This window comes from Schistocerca americana, chromosome 8, assembly GCF_021461395.2.
Source record: "Schistocerca americana isolate TAMUIC-IGC-003095 chromosome 8, iqSchAmer2.1, whole genome shotgun sequence".
Taxonomy (NCBI): domain Eukaryota; kingdom Metazoa; phylum Arthropoda; class Insecta; order Orthoptera; family Acrididae; genus Schistocerca; species Schistocerca americana.
Window position 1 is genome coordinate 276,532,013 of NC_060126.1, and position 15,466 is coordinate 276,547,478.

General features: G+C 45.7%; 1 protein-coding gene across 1 annotated transcript in view; it reads left to right on the forward strand.

Annotated features, from left to right (window-relative positions):
* LOC124545763 (transient receptor potential channel pyrexia-like) overlaps nt 1–15,466 on the forward strand; it is a 233,800-nt gene that overhangs the window by 198,711 nt on the left and 19,623 nt on the right. Inside the window, exon 12 of the mRNA XM_047124708.1 lies at nt 10,700–10,938. Coding sequence (XP_046980664.1) covers nt 10,700–10,938 — 239 coding nt within the window. The remainder of the gene's footprint in view (nt 1–10,699; nt 10,939–15,466) is intronic.

Below are 15,466 nucleotides of genomic sequence, written 5' to 3' on the forward strand. Positions count from 1 at the left end.
AAGCCTCTGTTATGGAATACAAGAATGGACAGTTACCGAGGCCGTAAAATTTAGACTGGAACTTGTCATTAGCAAACACATTAAACTGGCAGTAAATAACTAATCAATTTTCATATTTTTATGACACTCGGCTATTGCGTGGAAAGGAAAGCGACTCTGCTAGGTAATAATGTCTAAGGACAATGATAACACAGGTGCCCTACAAGTTTTATCTGTTGCAGGTTATTTTTGCATAAAATTATTTAAAAGTTTGTGAAATTAATGCCACTGGGTAATACCTCTCCAATATTAGTTAACTGTCTTACGATTTTGAGCTGTGCGGACGACGAAGGATGTAGCCGATGACTGTGCCGAGCTGCCGCTGTTGCTGCTGGTTGAGAACCAGAGTCGTCTCCAGAGCCGTTGATAATTATGGGACAGGCTATAGTTTGAATTGCAGCTTCCTCCCCTTGTTCACTCCTACTGTGCTCTCAATAATCGCGGGTTAATGAATTAGGTGAGCCTGCACTGGCGTGATCATAGCTGCACACGGCGTCTGCGGGAGCGCCCAACAAACACTTCAGCACTCTTTAATGCCTCAGGCTGCACTGCCTCCTCTCTGCTTTCAGTACCCTACGGCTTTTACTGCAGCCCCTGAAAAACGAGTAAGTTCCCACTTCATCATGTTCCACGTTGTTGTTGTTGTTGTTGTTGCTGTTGTGGTCTTCAGTCCGAAGAATGGTTTCATGCAGGTGTCCATGGTACTGTATCCTGTGCAAGCTTTACCACCTCCGAATAACTACCGTAACTAACATCCTTCTTAATCTGCTTACTGTATTTGTCTGATGATCTCGCTCTACAATTTTTATCCTCCTCACTTCCGTCCAATACTACACTACTGGCCATTAAAATTGCTACACCAAGAAGAAATGCAGATGATAAACGGGTATTCATTGGACAAATATATTATACTAGAACTGACACGTGATTACATTTTCACGCAATTTGGATGCATAGATCCTGAGAAATCAGTACCCAGAACCACTACCTCTGGCCGTAGTAACGGCCTTAATAGGCCTGGGCATTGAGTCAAACAGAGCTCGGATGGCGTTTACAGGTACAGCTGCCCATGGAGCTTCAACACGATACCACAGTTCATCAAGAGTAGTGACTGACGTATTGTGACGAGCCAGTTGCTCGGCCACCATTGACCAGACGTTTTCAATTGGTGATAGATCTGGAGAAAGTGTTGGCAGGGGAGCAGTCGAACATTTTCTGTATCCAGAAAGGCCCATACACGACCTACAAGATGCGGTCGTGCATTATCCTGCTGAAATGTAGGGTTTCGCAGGGATCGAATGAAGGGTGGAGCCATGGGTCGTAACACATCTTAAATGTAACGTCCACTGTTCAAAGTGCCGTCAATGCGTGCAAGATGTGGCCGAGACGTGTAACCAATGGCAACCCATGTCATCACGCCGGGTGATACGCCAGTATGGCGATGACGAATACATGTTTCCAATGTGCGTTCACCGCGATGTCGCCCAACACGGATGCGACCATCATGATGCTGTAAACAGAACCTGGATTCATCCGAAAAATAGACGTTTTGCCATTCGTGCACCCAGGTTCGTCGTTGAGTACACCATCGCAGGCGCTCCTGTCTGTGATGCAGCGTCAAGGGTAACCGCAGCCATGGTCTCCGAGCTGATAGTCCGTGCTGCTGCAAAACGTCGCCGAACTGTTCGTGCAGATGGTTGATGTCTTGCAAACGTCCCCATTGTTGACTCAGGGATCGAGACGTGGCTGCACGATCCGTTACAGTCATGCGGATAAGATGCCTGTCATTTCGAGTGCTAGTGATACGAGGCCGTTGGGATCCAGCACGGCGTTCCGTATTGCCCTCCTGAACCCACCGATTGCATATTCTGCTAACAGTCACTGGATCTCGACCAACGCGAGCAGCAATGTCGCGATACGATAAACCGCAACCGCGATAGGCTACAATCCGACCTTTATCAAAGTCGGAAACGTGATGGTACGCATTTCTCCTCCTTACACGAGGCATCACAACAACGTTTCACCAGGCAACGCCGGTCAACTGCTGTTTGTGTATGAGAAATCGGTTGGAAACTTTCCTCATGTCAGCACGTTGTACGTGTCGCCACTGGCGCCAACCTTGTGTGAATGCTCTGAAAAGCTAATCATTTGCATATCACAGCATCTTCTTCCCGTCGGTTAAATTTCGCGTCTGTAGCACGTCATCTTCGTGGTGTAGGAATTTTAATGGCCAGTAGTGTAAATTGGTGATCCCTTGATGCCTCAGAATGTGTCGTACTAACCAACAGTAATTACCACACATCCGACAAGTTGTGCACTTCCTGAACTGCTCGTCCCGAGCCTCCGCGTCAAACGCAGATAGATCGCATGCCTTCCCCATTCTACACACGGACAGCACGCTCACTGGTACTGCATGCACCGTGCGTGTGTCTGACTAACAGCCATTCTTCGCCAGGTGGCGCTGTTACTGCCTGGGCGGTTTTATATCGGTAGTAGGTCGGTGGTCATAAAGTTCTGGCTGATCAATGTATACCGGCGTGTACGTAGTCCTCTCAACGGTCCTATTATCATGTTCAATAGCTGCCCACATCACAATTCCAGGAGTTTGAGATGCGTGGGTCTCTAGAACCAGTGCTTCTGGTAACCTTCCCCCAGTTTTTCTACAGACACGTTGTTGTCAATATGACCGCCACAGCGAGAAGCTAGATTCGTTTATGAACATCAGACAATACCACTTAATATTCCAGATGAATATAGCTTTATAATATTCTGTTGTCTGTGGCATGGCGCCGGCGGTAATTCGGAAACTCAACCCAGCTTCCACAAGTCTGATCCAGAATGTTTGCATTGAATCTCTACCTGCAATCCCCTCTCGTACTTCAGTTGTTCTCATCTGTCTGTTCGCCAGAAGTAGTCGAATAATCAAAAGATTTTCTCGCCTGAGCTTTTTGGCACATCATTGTGCTGAATCCAGCTCGCCACGACTCGTTCTGCAGTCTTTGCATTACAACCAATTGCCTCAGCGATCCTTCGGTATGGTGTTACCATGCCCCTTAAGTCAGTGATAACCTGTATCATCAAGGATGGCGAATCGCTGCACATGCACATGGCTGGACATGCTGCGTTGCGATTTCCACCAGAAATGTCCTAGTAGCATTAGACACGCCCAATAGCGGTCATCATTCTCCATCTGTGGGAGAGATCTTTTTCTGTACTGAAAATAAACTCATTTAACGATGAAATGTTAGTCAACACATTCTACAGACATGGGAGCACTGGAGTATCTGTTTCGTAATAGTGTTCACAATGCAACAATTATTATTTTCGTCAGTATATGCACTCTATGGAGAAAAAGCATTACGTAAAGGCAGTTCTTTCCTCCCTGCTCCCTTTACTATTAAAACAGGAAGGGAATGGCTACCAAGTATAAAGTACTCGTACTTTACGCTATGCACTATACAGTTCCTTGCAGCTTATATGTAATGTAGTACAGCCTCCATGGAGTCGGTTCCGACCATTATGATCCCATCACGTTGTTATCAGCTTCAGCCTAAGGCCTTGGTTGTTGCAGCTACCCACGATAGTATTTCTTGCGCAGATCTCTCCATCTCTGCTTACCTACTGACTAACTGCAACTTACATCCATTTAAACGTGCTTAATCTAGTTGTGGCTTGGTTTTCACGTACGGTTTTACCCCCTCCCGCCACGCTTATCCCACGACATACCTTAGGATGTGTCTTGTCAATTAATTCCTTATTTTGGTCTAGTTGTCCCACAAATTCATTTCTTTCCCATTTCAGTTCGATGCCTCTTCATTAGCTATTCTACCTACCCACCTAATTTTCACCATTCTTCTTTAAACTAACTTTCAAAGGTTTCTACTCTCCTCTTCTCACAGCTGTTTGTCTTCCACATCCCACTCGCGTATAAGCCAGACAAAAACAAGTGTGTTCTGAAAAGTAAGGCTTCCGAATTTTTCATCTGAAAACCCTTAAAGCTTTTAAAATAAAACAAACATTATTAACATTCCACAGTCCACATTCTTCATATCTACATATCTGCAGTCCTCTGCCGTTAGAAGGATCCGCATTGCAGCGAATAACTTGGCAGTGTGTATCTTAACTACAATGAGGAGACAAAAGCCATGGGATACCTGCTAATATCGTGTCGGACCTCCTTTTGCACGGCGCAGTGCAGCAGTTCGACGTCGCATGGACTCAACAAGTCATTGGAAGTCCTCTGCAGAAATATGAGCCATGCCGCCTCTATAGATGTCCGTAATTGCGAAAGCGTTGCCGCTGCAGGATTTTGTGCACGAACTGACTCTCTGTTATGTGCCATAAATGTTTGATTGGATTCATGTCGGCCGATCTGGGTGACCAAATAATTTGCTCTAATTATCGAGAATGTCCTTCAAACCATTCGCGAACAACTATTGCCCGGAGACATCATTGTTTGGGAGCATTAACTCCATGAATACCAATGCTCTCGAAATAGCCAAACATAAGCGTTTCCTATCAGTGATCGGTTCAGTTGGATCAGAGGATCCAGTCCATTCCAAGTAAACACAGCCTACACCATTATGAAGGTACCACCAACTTTCGGAGTGCCTTGTTGGCAGCTTGCGTCCGTGGATTCATGTGGTCTGCCCCACACATGACCCCTACCGTCAGCTGTTATCAACTGAAATCGGGTTTCAGCTGACCAGGCCACGTTTCTTCAGTTGTCTAGAGTCCAACTGGTATGGTCACGAACACAGGAGAGGCACTGCAGGCGATGTGGTGCCGTTAGCAAAGCCACTCGTGTCGGCCGTCTGCTGCCGTAGCGCATTATTGCCAAATTTCACCACTCTGTCCTAGCGGATATGTTCGTCGTGCGTCCCATATTCATTTCTGTGGTTATTTCACGCAGTGTTGCTTGCCTTTTAGCACAGACAGCTCTACGTAAACGTAGCTGCTCTCGGTCGTTAAGTGAAGGCCGTCGACCACTATGTCGTCGATGGTGAGAGAGAATGTCGAAATGTGGTATTCTCGGCACACTCTTGACGCATTGGATCTCGGAATACTGAATTCCCTAAGGATTTCTGAAATGGAGTGTCCCATACGTCTAGCTCCAACTACCATTCGCGTTCAAAGTCTGCTAACTCCCTCGTGCGGCCCCGCGGGGTAGCCGTGCGGTCTTCGGCGCCTTGCCACGGTTCGCGCGGCTCCCCTCGTCGGAGTTTCGAGTCCTCCCTCGGGCATCGGTGTATGTGTTGTCCTTAGCGTAAGTTAGTTTCAGTTAGATTAAGTAGCGTGTAAGCCTAGGGACAGATGGTCTCAGCAGTTTGGTCCCATAGGAACTTACCACAAATTTCCAAACTTTTTCCATCGTGCGGCTCTAATCACGCCTTAAATCACTTCATACGACCCACCTAAGTAACAGGTTAGCCAGTGCACTGCCCTTTTATACCTAGTGCACGCGATACAACCACCATCTGTATATGTGCATATCATTAGCCCATGACTTTCCTCACCTCATTGTATGTCGGTGCGTGAGAAACAGCGTGCTGTAACCGAGTTTCGAATTCAAGGAGTTCGTCTGCACCTGGGACACCGTCTCCTTAAGGTTGACAATCCCAGACCACACACCAGCGGTGCGACACCGGCAACAGTCCGACGCCTCGGGTTCAATGTCGTCGATCTTCCTCCATATAGTCCCGACATAGCCCAATCTGATTTTCATCTGCTTCCAGAACCTGGAGAACACCTTCGACGGCTTCACTTTGATAATGATGAGGTGTTTCCAGCAGAGGTGAGACTGCGATTCCGTCAACAAAGCCAAACATTCTACAGTGACAGTACGAACAAACTGGCCCATCCTTGGGAGGAATGCGTTTCTCTCCAGATGATTATGTTGAGAGATAAATATGTACACATGAAGATTAAAGGTGTCAATGTTAATAACGTTCGCTTTATTTAAAAAGCTTAAAGAGTTCTCACATAAAAAAATTCAGAGGCATTGCTTTTCATCACGCTCTCGTACTTTCAGAAAAAGCTACCTTGTATTTGCATTCGATGCCAGTAACCTTCTCTATTACAGAAACGCTATTAATCCTGTTGGCAATGACGTTGTATAGCCTCTTTGCTTCACACATCGCCAATTACTCTGCGGCCAAAGTGGCAGAAAATATCTTGTACTTTGAGTGTCGCGTTTGATACTCTAACAGTCTCAACATCGCCTAATTTAATATTTAATGAGGGTGCACTACATCACCTCTAATTTAATTCTTTGGTTTTCACCTTACAAGCTCTTTTAATATACTATCCATTACCTTAAATTCATCTTCCGTTCGTCCCCGGTAGCTGAGTGGTCAGCGTGACAGAATGTCGATCCTAAGGGCCCGTGTTCGATTACCGGCTGGGTCGGAGATTGTTTCCGCCCAGGGACTGGGTGTTGTGTTGTCCTAATCATCATCATCATTTCATCCCCATCGACGCGCAAGTTGCTGAAGTGGCGTCAAATCGAAAGACTTGCACCCGGCGAACGGTCTACCCTACGGGAGGCCCTCGTCACACGACATTTATTTTTATTCATCTTCCAAATCATTTGCCATTTCTAACAGAATTAAGACGCTATCGTCAAACCTTAACGTGTCGCGTCCCCTTCCGTAAACTTTAACTTGTTTACAACTTTCTTTATATGCAAGGTGAATAACATGGGGAACAGACTATAGCTCTGTCTCTTTAACTTCTAAGCTACTGGCTCCCTTTCAGATCCTTCGGCTCTTGCGACAACGGTGTGGATACTGCACATATTCGCTTGGCAAAGGGCATAGACATTTACGGATGAGATGAGTGTAGCTGGTTCGTTCATCTGCTAGACACACACACACACACACACACACACACACACACACACACATATATATATATATATATATATATATATATATATATATATATATATATATATATACTGGTATAGGCATGCATATTAAAATACAGATATATGTAAACGGCGCAGCGGTCGGCGACGCCTAAATAAGACAACAAATGTCTGACGCAGTTGTTAGATCCATTACTTCTCCTATAATGGCAGGTTATCAAAATTTAAATGAGTCCAAACGTGGTGTTGCAGTCGGCGCACGAGCGATGGGACACAGCATCTCCGAGGTAGCGATGAGATCGAGATTTTCCCATACAACGATTTCACGAGTGTACCGTGAATATCAAGAATCCGGTAAAACATCAAATCTCCCACATCGCTGAGGCCGGAAAAAGATCCAGAAAGAAGGAAACCGACGACGACTGAAGAGAATCGTTCAACGTGACAGAAGCGCAACCCTTCCGCAAATTGCTGCAGATTTCAATGCTGGGCCATCAACAAGTGTCAGTGTGCGAATCATTCAACGAAATATCACCGATATGGGCTTTCGGAACAGTACCCTTGATGACTGCGCGACACAAAGCCTTACGCTTCGCTTGGGACAGTCAACACCGACATTGGACTGTTGACTGGGAACATGTTGCCTGGTCGGACGAGTCTCGTTTCAGATTGTATCGAATGGATGGACGTGTGCGGGTGTGGAGGAAACCTCATAAATCCATGGACCCTGCATGTCAGCAGGGGACTGTTCGAGCTGGTGAGGCTCTGTAATGGTGTGGGGCGTGTGCAGATGGAGTGATACATCTCTGGCAGGTGACAAGTGCGTGAAAATCGAGTCTGATCTCCTGCATCCATTCATGTCCAGTGTGCATTCCAATGGACTTTGGCAATACCAGCAGGACAATGCAACACCCCACAGGTCCTTAATTGCTAAAGAGTGGCTCCGGGGACCCTACACGATTTTAAGCAGGTGTACCAGTTTTTCTGGCTCTTCAGTGTGCATACATTGCAAAGAACTATCAAGTGCATAGCGCAGGATACGCTGTACGGTAACACATGTTACGGTTTTTTCCCGTTCCTATTGCGTGTGGAGCGCAAGAAGAATATCTTCTTAAATGTCGCTCTACGCATGAGATAAGTATGGGGTGAAACGTAATTGACACTGGTCTTTGAAATTTTGTAAGTACGATTTCAAAGAATATTTTCCCCATATCTACAAGAGTATGACAATTCAGTTTCTTCAGTACTTCCATGACTCTCTTCTTCATCTACATCTACATACAAATGCAAAAAGCCTCCTTACGGTGCATTCCACCCGCAGATAGAGCGAGGAAAAATGACTGTCTCCATGCTTCTGTATGAGCCCTAATTTCTTGTGCCTTATCGTCGTTTTCCGTACGCGAAATGTATGTTGGCTGCGGTAGAATTGTTAGAGTAAGCTTCAAATGCCGGTTCTATTGACTTTCTCAGGAGTATTCTTTGAAACGAATGCTTTCTTTCCTCCAGGTATTCTCACTTGAGGTCCCGAAGCACATCGGTAACGCTCGCAGGCTGATCGAACCTACCGGTAACAAATGTAGTGGCTCAGCTCTGAATCGCTTCGATATCTTCTTTCAATCCGACCTAGTGCGGATCCCAGACACTCGAGCGATATTCAAAAATTAGTCACACTAGCGCCCTATCTGCGGTCTCCTTTACAGATGAACTATACTCTCCTAAAATTCTCCCAGTAAACTGAAGTTGTCCATTCGCCTTTCCTACCACAGTCCTCAAATGCTTGTTTCATTTCATATTATTTCGCAATGTTACGACAGGATATTTAAACGGCGTGACTGTGTCAAGCAGGACACAACTAATGCTGTATGTGAGCATTACTGATTTATTTTTCCTACTCATCCGCATTAACTCAGATTTTTTTTAAAGCTAAGAGCCAGCTGCCACTCATCACACTAACTAGACATTTTCTCTAGGTGATACTTATCAATCTACAGTCACTTATCTTCGACACCACCCTGTGCACAGCAGCATCATTAGCGAACAACCGCAGATTGCTGCGCAGCCTGTCTATCAGATCATTTACTTGTATAGAAAATAGCAACGATCTTATCACACTACCCTGGGTCACTCCTGATGGTACCCCAACCTGCGCTGAACTCTCGCCGTCGTGGACGTAATAGTCTTCAAGCTAGTCAAATACTTCGAAGATTATTCCGTACGCACGTACCTTCGTTCACAGTCTGCAGTGGGGTATCGAGTGGAATGCTTTTCGGAAATCTAGAAATATGGAATCTGCTTGTTTTCGTTCATCCGTAGTTCGCGGTATATATTGTAAGAAAAGAGCATGCTGGGTTTCGCACGAGCGACGCTTTCTAAAGTCGTGCTGAATCGTGGAAATGAGCTTTTCGGTCTCTAGGAAATTAAATTATTTTCGAACTCAGAATATGCTCTAGAATTCTGCAACAAACCGATGTTAAGGATATTGGTCTGTAATTTTGCGGGTCCATTCTTTTTCCCTTTTTATACACAGGAGTCACCTGCGTTTTTTTCCAGTCGCTTGTCACTTTGCGCTGTTCGAGGGATTCGCCATAAATGCAAAGTAAGTAACGGGCCAGTGACGTAGAATACTATTTGTAAAACCAAGTTTTGATTCCATTCGGACCTGGCGAATTATTTGTTTTTAACTCTTTCATTTGTTTCTCTACGCCAGGGATGCTTATTACTATGTCATCCATACGGGACTATACTATTGTCAAATGACAGTACGTTTGTTCGATTCTCTTGCGTGAATGATTCCTTAAACGTATAACGTAAACCTTGGGCCTTCCTTTCGCTATCTTCTGTTGCCAAACGAGAGTGGTCAACGAGTGACTGTCGATGGAATCCTTAGCCCACTTAGAGATTTCACATGACTCAAATAAATATGTTATCATTCGCGCCAACCTTTTCCATGCGGAAAGAAGCGCAATCTTCGATCATCTGAAGAAGACCCCTTCTGCTGTTCCTCAAGGCCTGTGGATAAGCTGACACTCCTTTTGTGTGAGGTGTATGCTGCAGGAGCTTTCGAGATAGGCCTATCTTCAGTGACTCCAGAATAATGTCAAACTGACTGTGTCCCAAACGGAGCTAGTGCAGAATGAGAGTGATGATGATTCTGTCTCTTCTTTGATTTCGGCTTTATCTTATTCCTTCTCGTGCTGTAGGTTGTAAGACTCTATTTTGCTGCTCATAATTATATTACTTTATAGTGTTGTGGATTTTTTTTATTAGATCGAACTATGTTGTGTGCAATGAAGGCTGTAAATCAGAAATCATTTCAGGGTAAAAAAAATTGGAATTTATTTTCTCGTTTGTTACGTGAACGCCAGTAACCGGACTAGATAATGTCTGACAAACCCGTTCCGCCACCAATTTAGGGAAATTCGTTCACATTGAAACTTCAGCTCAGCCAAAATTCCTCACACGAATGGTTAATTTAATGACGAAGACTCTGTATGAAACAATAACAATAATTTTGAATGGCTCAGTAGTCTAGTGAAAATCTTTCAAATGGACGCCACTTGGGCGATTTGCGTGTCCTTGCTGCTTGAGCTGTAGATTTTGGTGCATGTGCTGCAGTTCCAGAAGAAATTCCAGTCGACAGTGCTCCACGGAGAACTGATGCAGGGCGAGAGCGGTGAGAGTCTGGTGGTTGTTGCAGCAGCTCTAGATTCTGGCCCAAGTGCAGGGATTCGACAGTATTTCACGAGGAGCTGACGCTGAGTGAGAGTGGTGAAGGTCTGGTTCTTGTTGTAGGAACTGCAGACTGTGGGCCACGTCCGAAAGTTGCTGAAGCAGGCCGAGTTCGTGGTGCACCTGGAGAAGCTCACCCAGAGGATCACCGTGTGCCGTGAGCGGCTGCGAATGTCGAGCTTCGTGCGCATCGACCCAACTTTCACGACACAACCCGTCCTGGGCAGCACGTCATCGCTCTCCACCAGGGTGCTCGAGTCACTGGTCGGCCTGGCCCTCAGGAATCGCCGTCGTGCCTCAGGGTAAGCCCAAAATCCCAATCCATCCTTTATTTACCTTTAGAGCATCACTAATCCTAAAGTGTGTCCGATATCTAATACTCGAAACGAGTAATGGATGAACAGTGTATGTGTGGATGATCCTCTGTGTTACTCAGTATTCGCGGTTTCCTGTCCTGGCGAACATAGGTCGGACATAAAGTTTTCATTATCACACAGAACACATTAAGACAAGAGATTTAATTAATTTTGTTTATGTGCAGGTACATGTCTGCAGCATTGTAAATCGTGCGCCGCAGTATCTAGGTAGAGGAGACATAAAAAAGAAATAGCGCAGCTCTTTTTAGAGTGAGGTGTCGTAAGGTATTACCTTTTCTGCATTTGAAGGGGCACAACTCTGCAACAGTACTTTACGAGGTGGCGGACGTATAGGGCAACAGTACACCATTACATGTCACAACAAGTATATGGAGCAAACGCTCCCAATTTGGATGAACGAAAAAGGAAATGGGTGACCATGTATCTATGAAGATCTGGTAGCCGCCAGACAAGTGGAGGTCCTGGTGCTCAAAGGCGGGTTTGCCAAAATCGAGGAGATAGTGGAAAAAGTGAAAATCGGTCATGAAGCAATTTTCAAAATTCCGCATGAAATTTCGTACATCGTACAGATCGCCAACCACTGGGATCCGCGACTGCTCACATCCATTCAAAAAGCTAATCGAACCGAGGCAGCAACTTAGACGTTGCTGGTGTGTCAGGCCAATCCAGATGACTTCTTTAGCGCCTAATTACCATGGATGAGTGCTGATGTACTCACTATGATACCGAGACAGAGGAGAAGAGCAGAACAGTGGAAACATGTGAATTGATCGCCGCAGAAAATGATGAATACTGAAATTTCACTGTGTGATGTGTTGCTGATTATTTTTTGGACTGACGTCGTATGGTGTCAACAGATTATGTTCATAACAGTCATGACGAGATTACAGGAGGCTGTCAAATAGAAAGGAATGGGAAACTATGAAGAGTGAGTTTTTGCTACACGGCAACGCCTCAACGCACTCTGCGCGGGGATGCTGTCACTCTTACTGCTTTTTTTTGGCTAGCAAATGCTGAACTTTATTTTATTTCACTTCACATTATCCATTCTCAAATGGAAATGTCGTGTAGCTAGGGCCTCCCGTCCGGTAGACTGGTCACCTGGTGCAAGTCTTTCGAGTTGACGCCACTTCGGCGACTTGCGTGTCGATGGGTATGAAATGACGATGATAAGGACAGCACAACACCCAGTCCCTGAGCGAAGAAAATATCCAACCCAGCCGGAAATCGAACCCGGGTCGTTAGGTATGACATTCCGTCGCGCTGACCACTCAGCTACCAGGGGCGGACATCCTCAAATTGTGGATCGCACGGCTGTTTTTCGCACAGTATTACATTGCTTTAATACACGGTTCGTTGACATTAAGTGATAACAGCCTTCGTTTGACGTAAAACAGAGCAATAACCACCCACAGACGGTAGATGGCAGCACTAGCAGTGGAAGGTGTATTACGCTCATCGGTGGAGGGGGCAGGGGGGGGCGGGGAGGGAGGGAGGGGACACAGTGCAGTCGTTGTCGTAATGCTGATAGGGGGCCATCCAAAAGACCACGATCTTTGGCTTTTGGGCCAAGGGTGGAAGCATTTCCGAAACAACTGGGTTGTGCCGCTGTGGTTAAGTATACCGTGCATGGCAAAATAGCACTATCAAAAACCGGCGCCGAGGCAAGTGTGGGCCACAGATGGCTGCTGAAGTGTGTACGGTTGAATACACGTGCAACTGTTGAGGAGCTGACCTCCCAGATGAACCAAGGGGATACCAAAAGTGTCTCTTCAACGACCGTTCACCAAGCGTTGCTGAGTATGGGCCTCCGCGTTAGGCACCTGGTTCATCCACCCATTCAGCGACGAAGGCTCAAATTTTCACTCCAGTACGGCAACTGGATGCCCACTGAGTGGCAACAAATGGCCTTCTCAGATAAATCAAGTTTTATGCTCCATCGGACACATGGCCATTGACATGTACAGCATGAAATGTCTGAAAGGAAACGGGTCCACGCCAGAAGAGGGTCTGGGGAATGTTTTCCTGGATTTCTCTGCGTGATCTCTTCATTCTGAAAGACTCAGAAGGCAACACAAGTATGCCTCTATCCTTGGGGACCATATCCTTCTCGACATACAGTTTGGCACGATGGCATCTACCAGTACAACGTTACAACGTGTCGCACAGCTCGTAGAGTACATGCGTGGTTCGAAGAAAACCAGGATGAGTTAACCGTAAACTGAATCGACAATCTGTGGGACCACATCGATCGGGCTGTTCGCGCTATGGATCCTCAAACAAGAAACCCGGCGCAGCTGGCGACGTCACTGGAGTCGGCATGACGTCATCCCGGTCGGCACTTTCCAGAACCTCACTGGGCCTCTTCTTGCACGTCTCGCGCTGCGAAAGTTGGGTGTTCAGGCTGTCGACAGGTGGTCACTTTAATGTTGACTGGACAGTGTAGTAATTTGCAGACATGCATTTCATGCATGACTCAGTGTATCGCAGTATCCAGGATACCTGAAGCAACGTGATACACAGTCCGTTAGGATTATATTTGTACAATAAACTCTGGCTCACAATATTTCAGGAATTTGGAATAGTCTCACCTGTGGTGAACAGGAGCCATCGATATAACCAGTTTCTCCGCTATCGGTGATCTGGTGTCGGCGATGTAACCAATACTTTAGTTAGGACACTTTTGGCAGAAATTTTCGTGTGTTGCTGTTCAATGATGTGACTTCGTGGACAGTAGAGGGTCCTGTTATGAAGAGGGGGGGGGGGGGGGGGGGCAACGCTTCAGTTTTCTTATCCTATCGCCGCCAAGATGACCATATGTGATCATCGGAGATCGCTACTTAAGTAGGTGACACTGCTGCATTGCTCCGCTGACTGCTGGCTTCCTTTGCACATACCTTGAGTTTCAGTTGCCGCAGACATCGGGGCTACGAGACATTTAAATGAACTGAACTGAGGATTTGCATAGTTAACATACCACGTGTTCCATGGACTAAATTTATAGTGAGTCGGTTATACACCGTGTGTCCCAGTTTCGTTAGGACAGCTTGTGTGAAATTTCAAACTGCAGTGCTATCTTGTGGCGAGTTGTGGCGTTATGATCGGTGAAGTTTGAACAAAAGCTGCGTAAAGGTAAAAGCACAAGCACCGTTGCAGCAGGCATCCTGGCTGCGAATGTAACAGTATCTGTCTGACACTAGTCGGAAAATGGCCGTGAAGCGATGAGGCAATATCAAGTTTTGTGTTACGTGAAGCACATCAGCCAGTCAATTCGTCGAAATCGACCCGAAAACCGATAGGCAGGTTCATGGTCGCACTTCCGCGACAACGCCCCTGCCGGAAAAACGACGATCGTGCGCGAGTGTTTGGCCAGCAAACGCTTCTCTGTCTTGGATCACCTGCCGTATTCATCGGATTTTCCCGCAACCGATTTTTGCTTGTCGCACAAGCTGAACCTGGCAGTGAAAGAACACTGTTAAGATGCATTTAAGGGCATCTAAGAAAACTGTGATGTAGTTCTAAATGCAAACTCCAAAAACGGGCCACAGAGACTGTTTCAAAACATTTGTAAAATGATTTCAGCTGTGTTTGACTCAGAGGGAGGCTATTTTGAATAAATACATTGATTTTATGAACGTAATCCACGACTTATTTTTCATAGACTCAGTCCTAACCTAGCTCTGACACAGTGTGTTGCTATACCCCGAGTATTTCTCTCTCTATGTATATCATATGATTTTTCTAAGTTGTTTTCCTACTTAATTAACTTTCCGTTAGCTGCAATAGGCCATTTGAGACCCTTCGTGATCAGTATTTCATTTGTTTCCCCGAACATCATGTAAGTCGATTCCTTAAGATTTAATCTTGTTAACTTGCGTTGAGAATATGTGTCATTTTAGGTAGGATCAAGGATTGAACGAAATTATAAATATGTGATAAATATGTTCTTAAAATGATTCAAGCAAATAAATGAACAAATTCAAAACAGCAATTAGACTTTCCGCATAACTCATAAATATGCTACGTTCTTTGGGAGGGTGAGAACCCATTGGTGTCCATGTAAGTTAGGAAGAGGATTGTCTTTGGATTCCGAGCGGTTCTAGGCGCTACAGTCTGGAACCGCGCGACCGCTACGGTCGCACGTTCGAATCCTGCCTCGGGCATGGATGTGTGTGATGTCCGCAGGTTAGTTAGGTTTAAGTAGTTCTAAGATCTAGGGGACTGATGACCTCAGCAGTTAAGTCCCATAGTGCTCACAAGGGAACCTCCCCATCGCACCCCCCTCAGATTTAGTTATAAGTTGGCACAGTGGATAGGCCTTGAAAAACTGAACACAGATCAATTGAGAAAACAGGAAGAAGTTGTGTAGAACTGTGAAAAAATAAACAAAATATACAAACTGAGTAGTTCAAGGGAAGATAAGCAACAATAAAGACGATAGAAACGCAGGAGC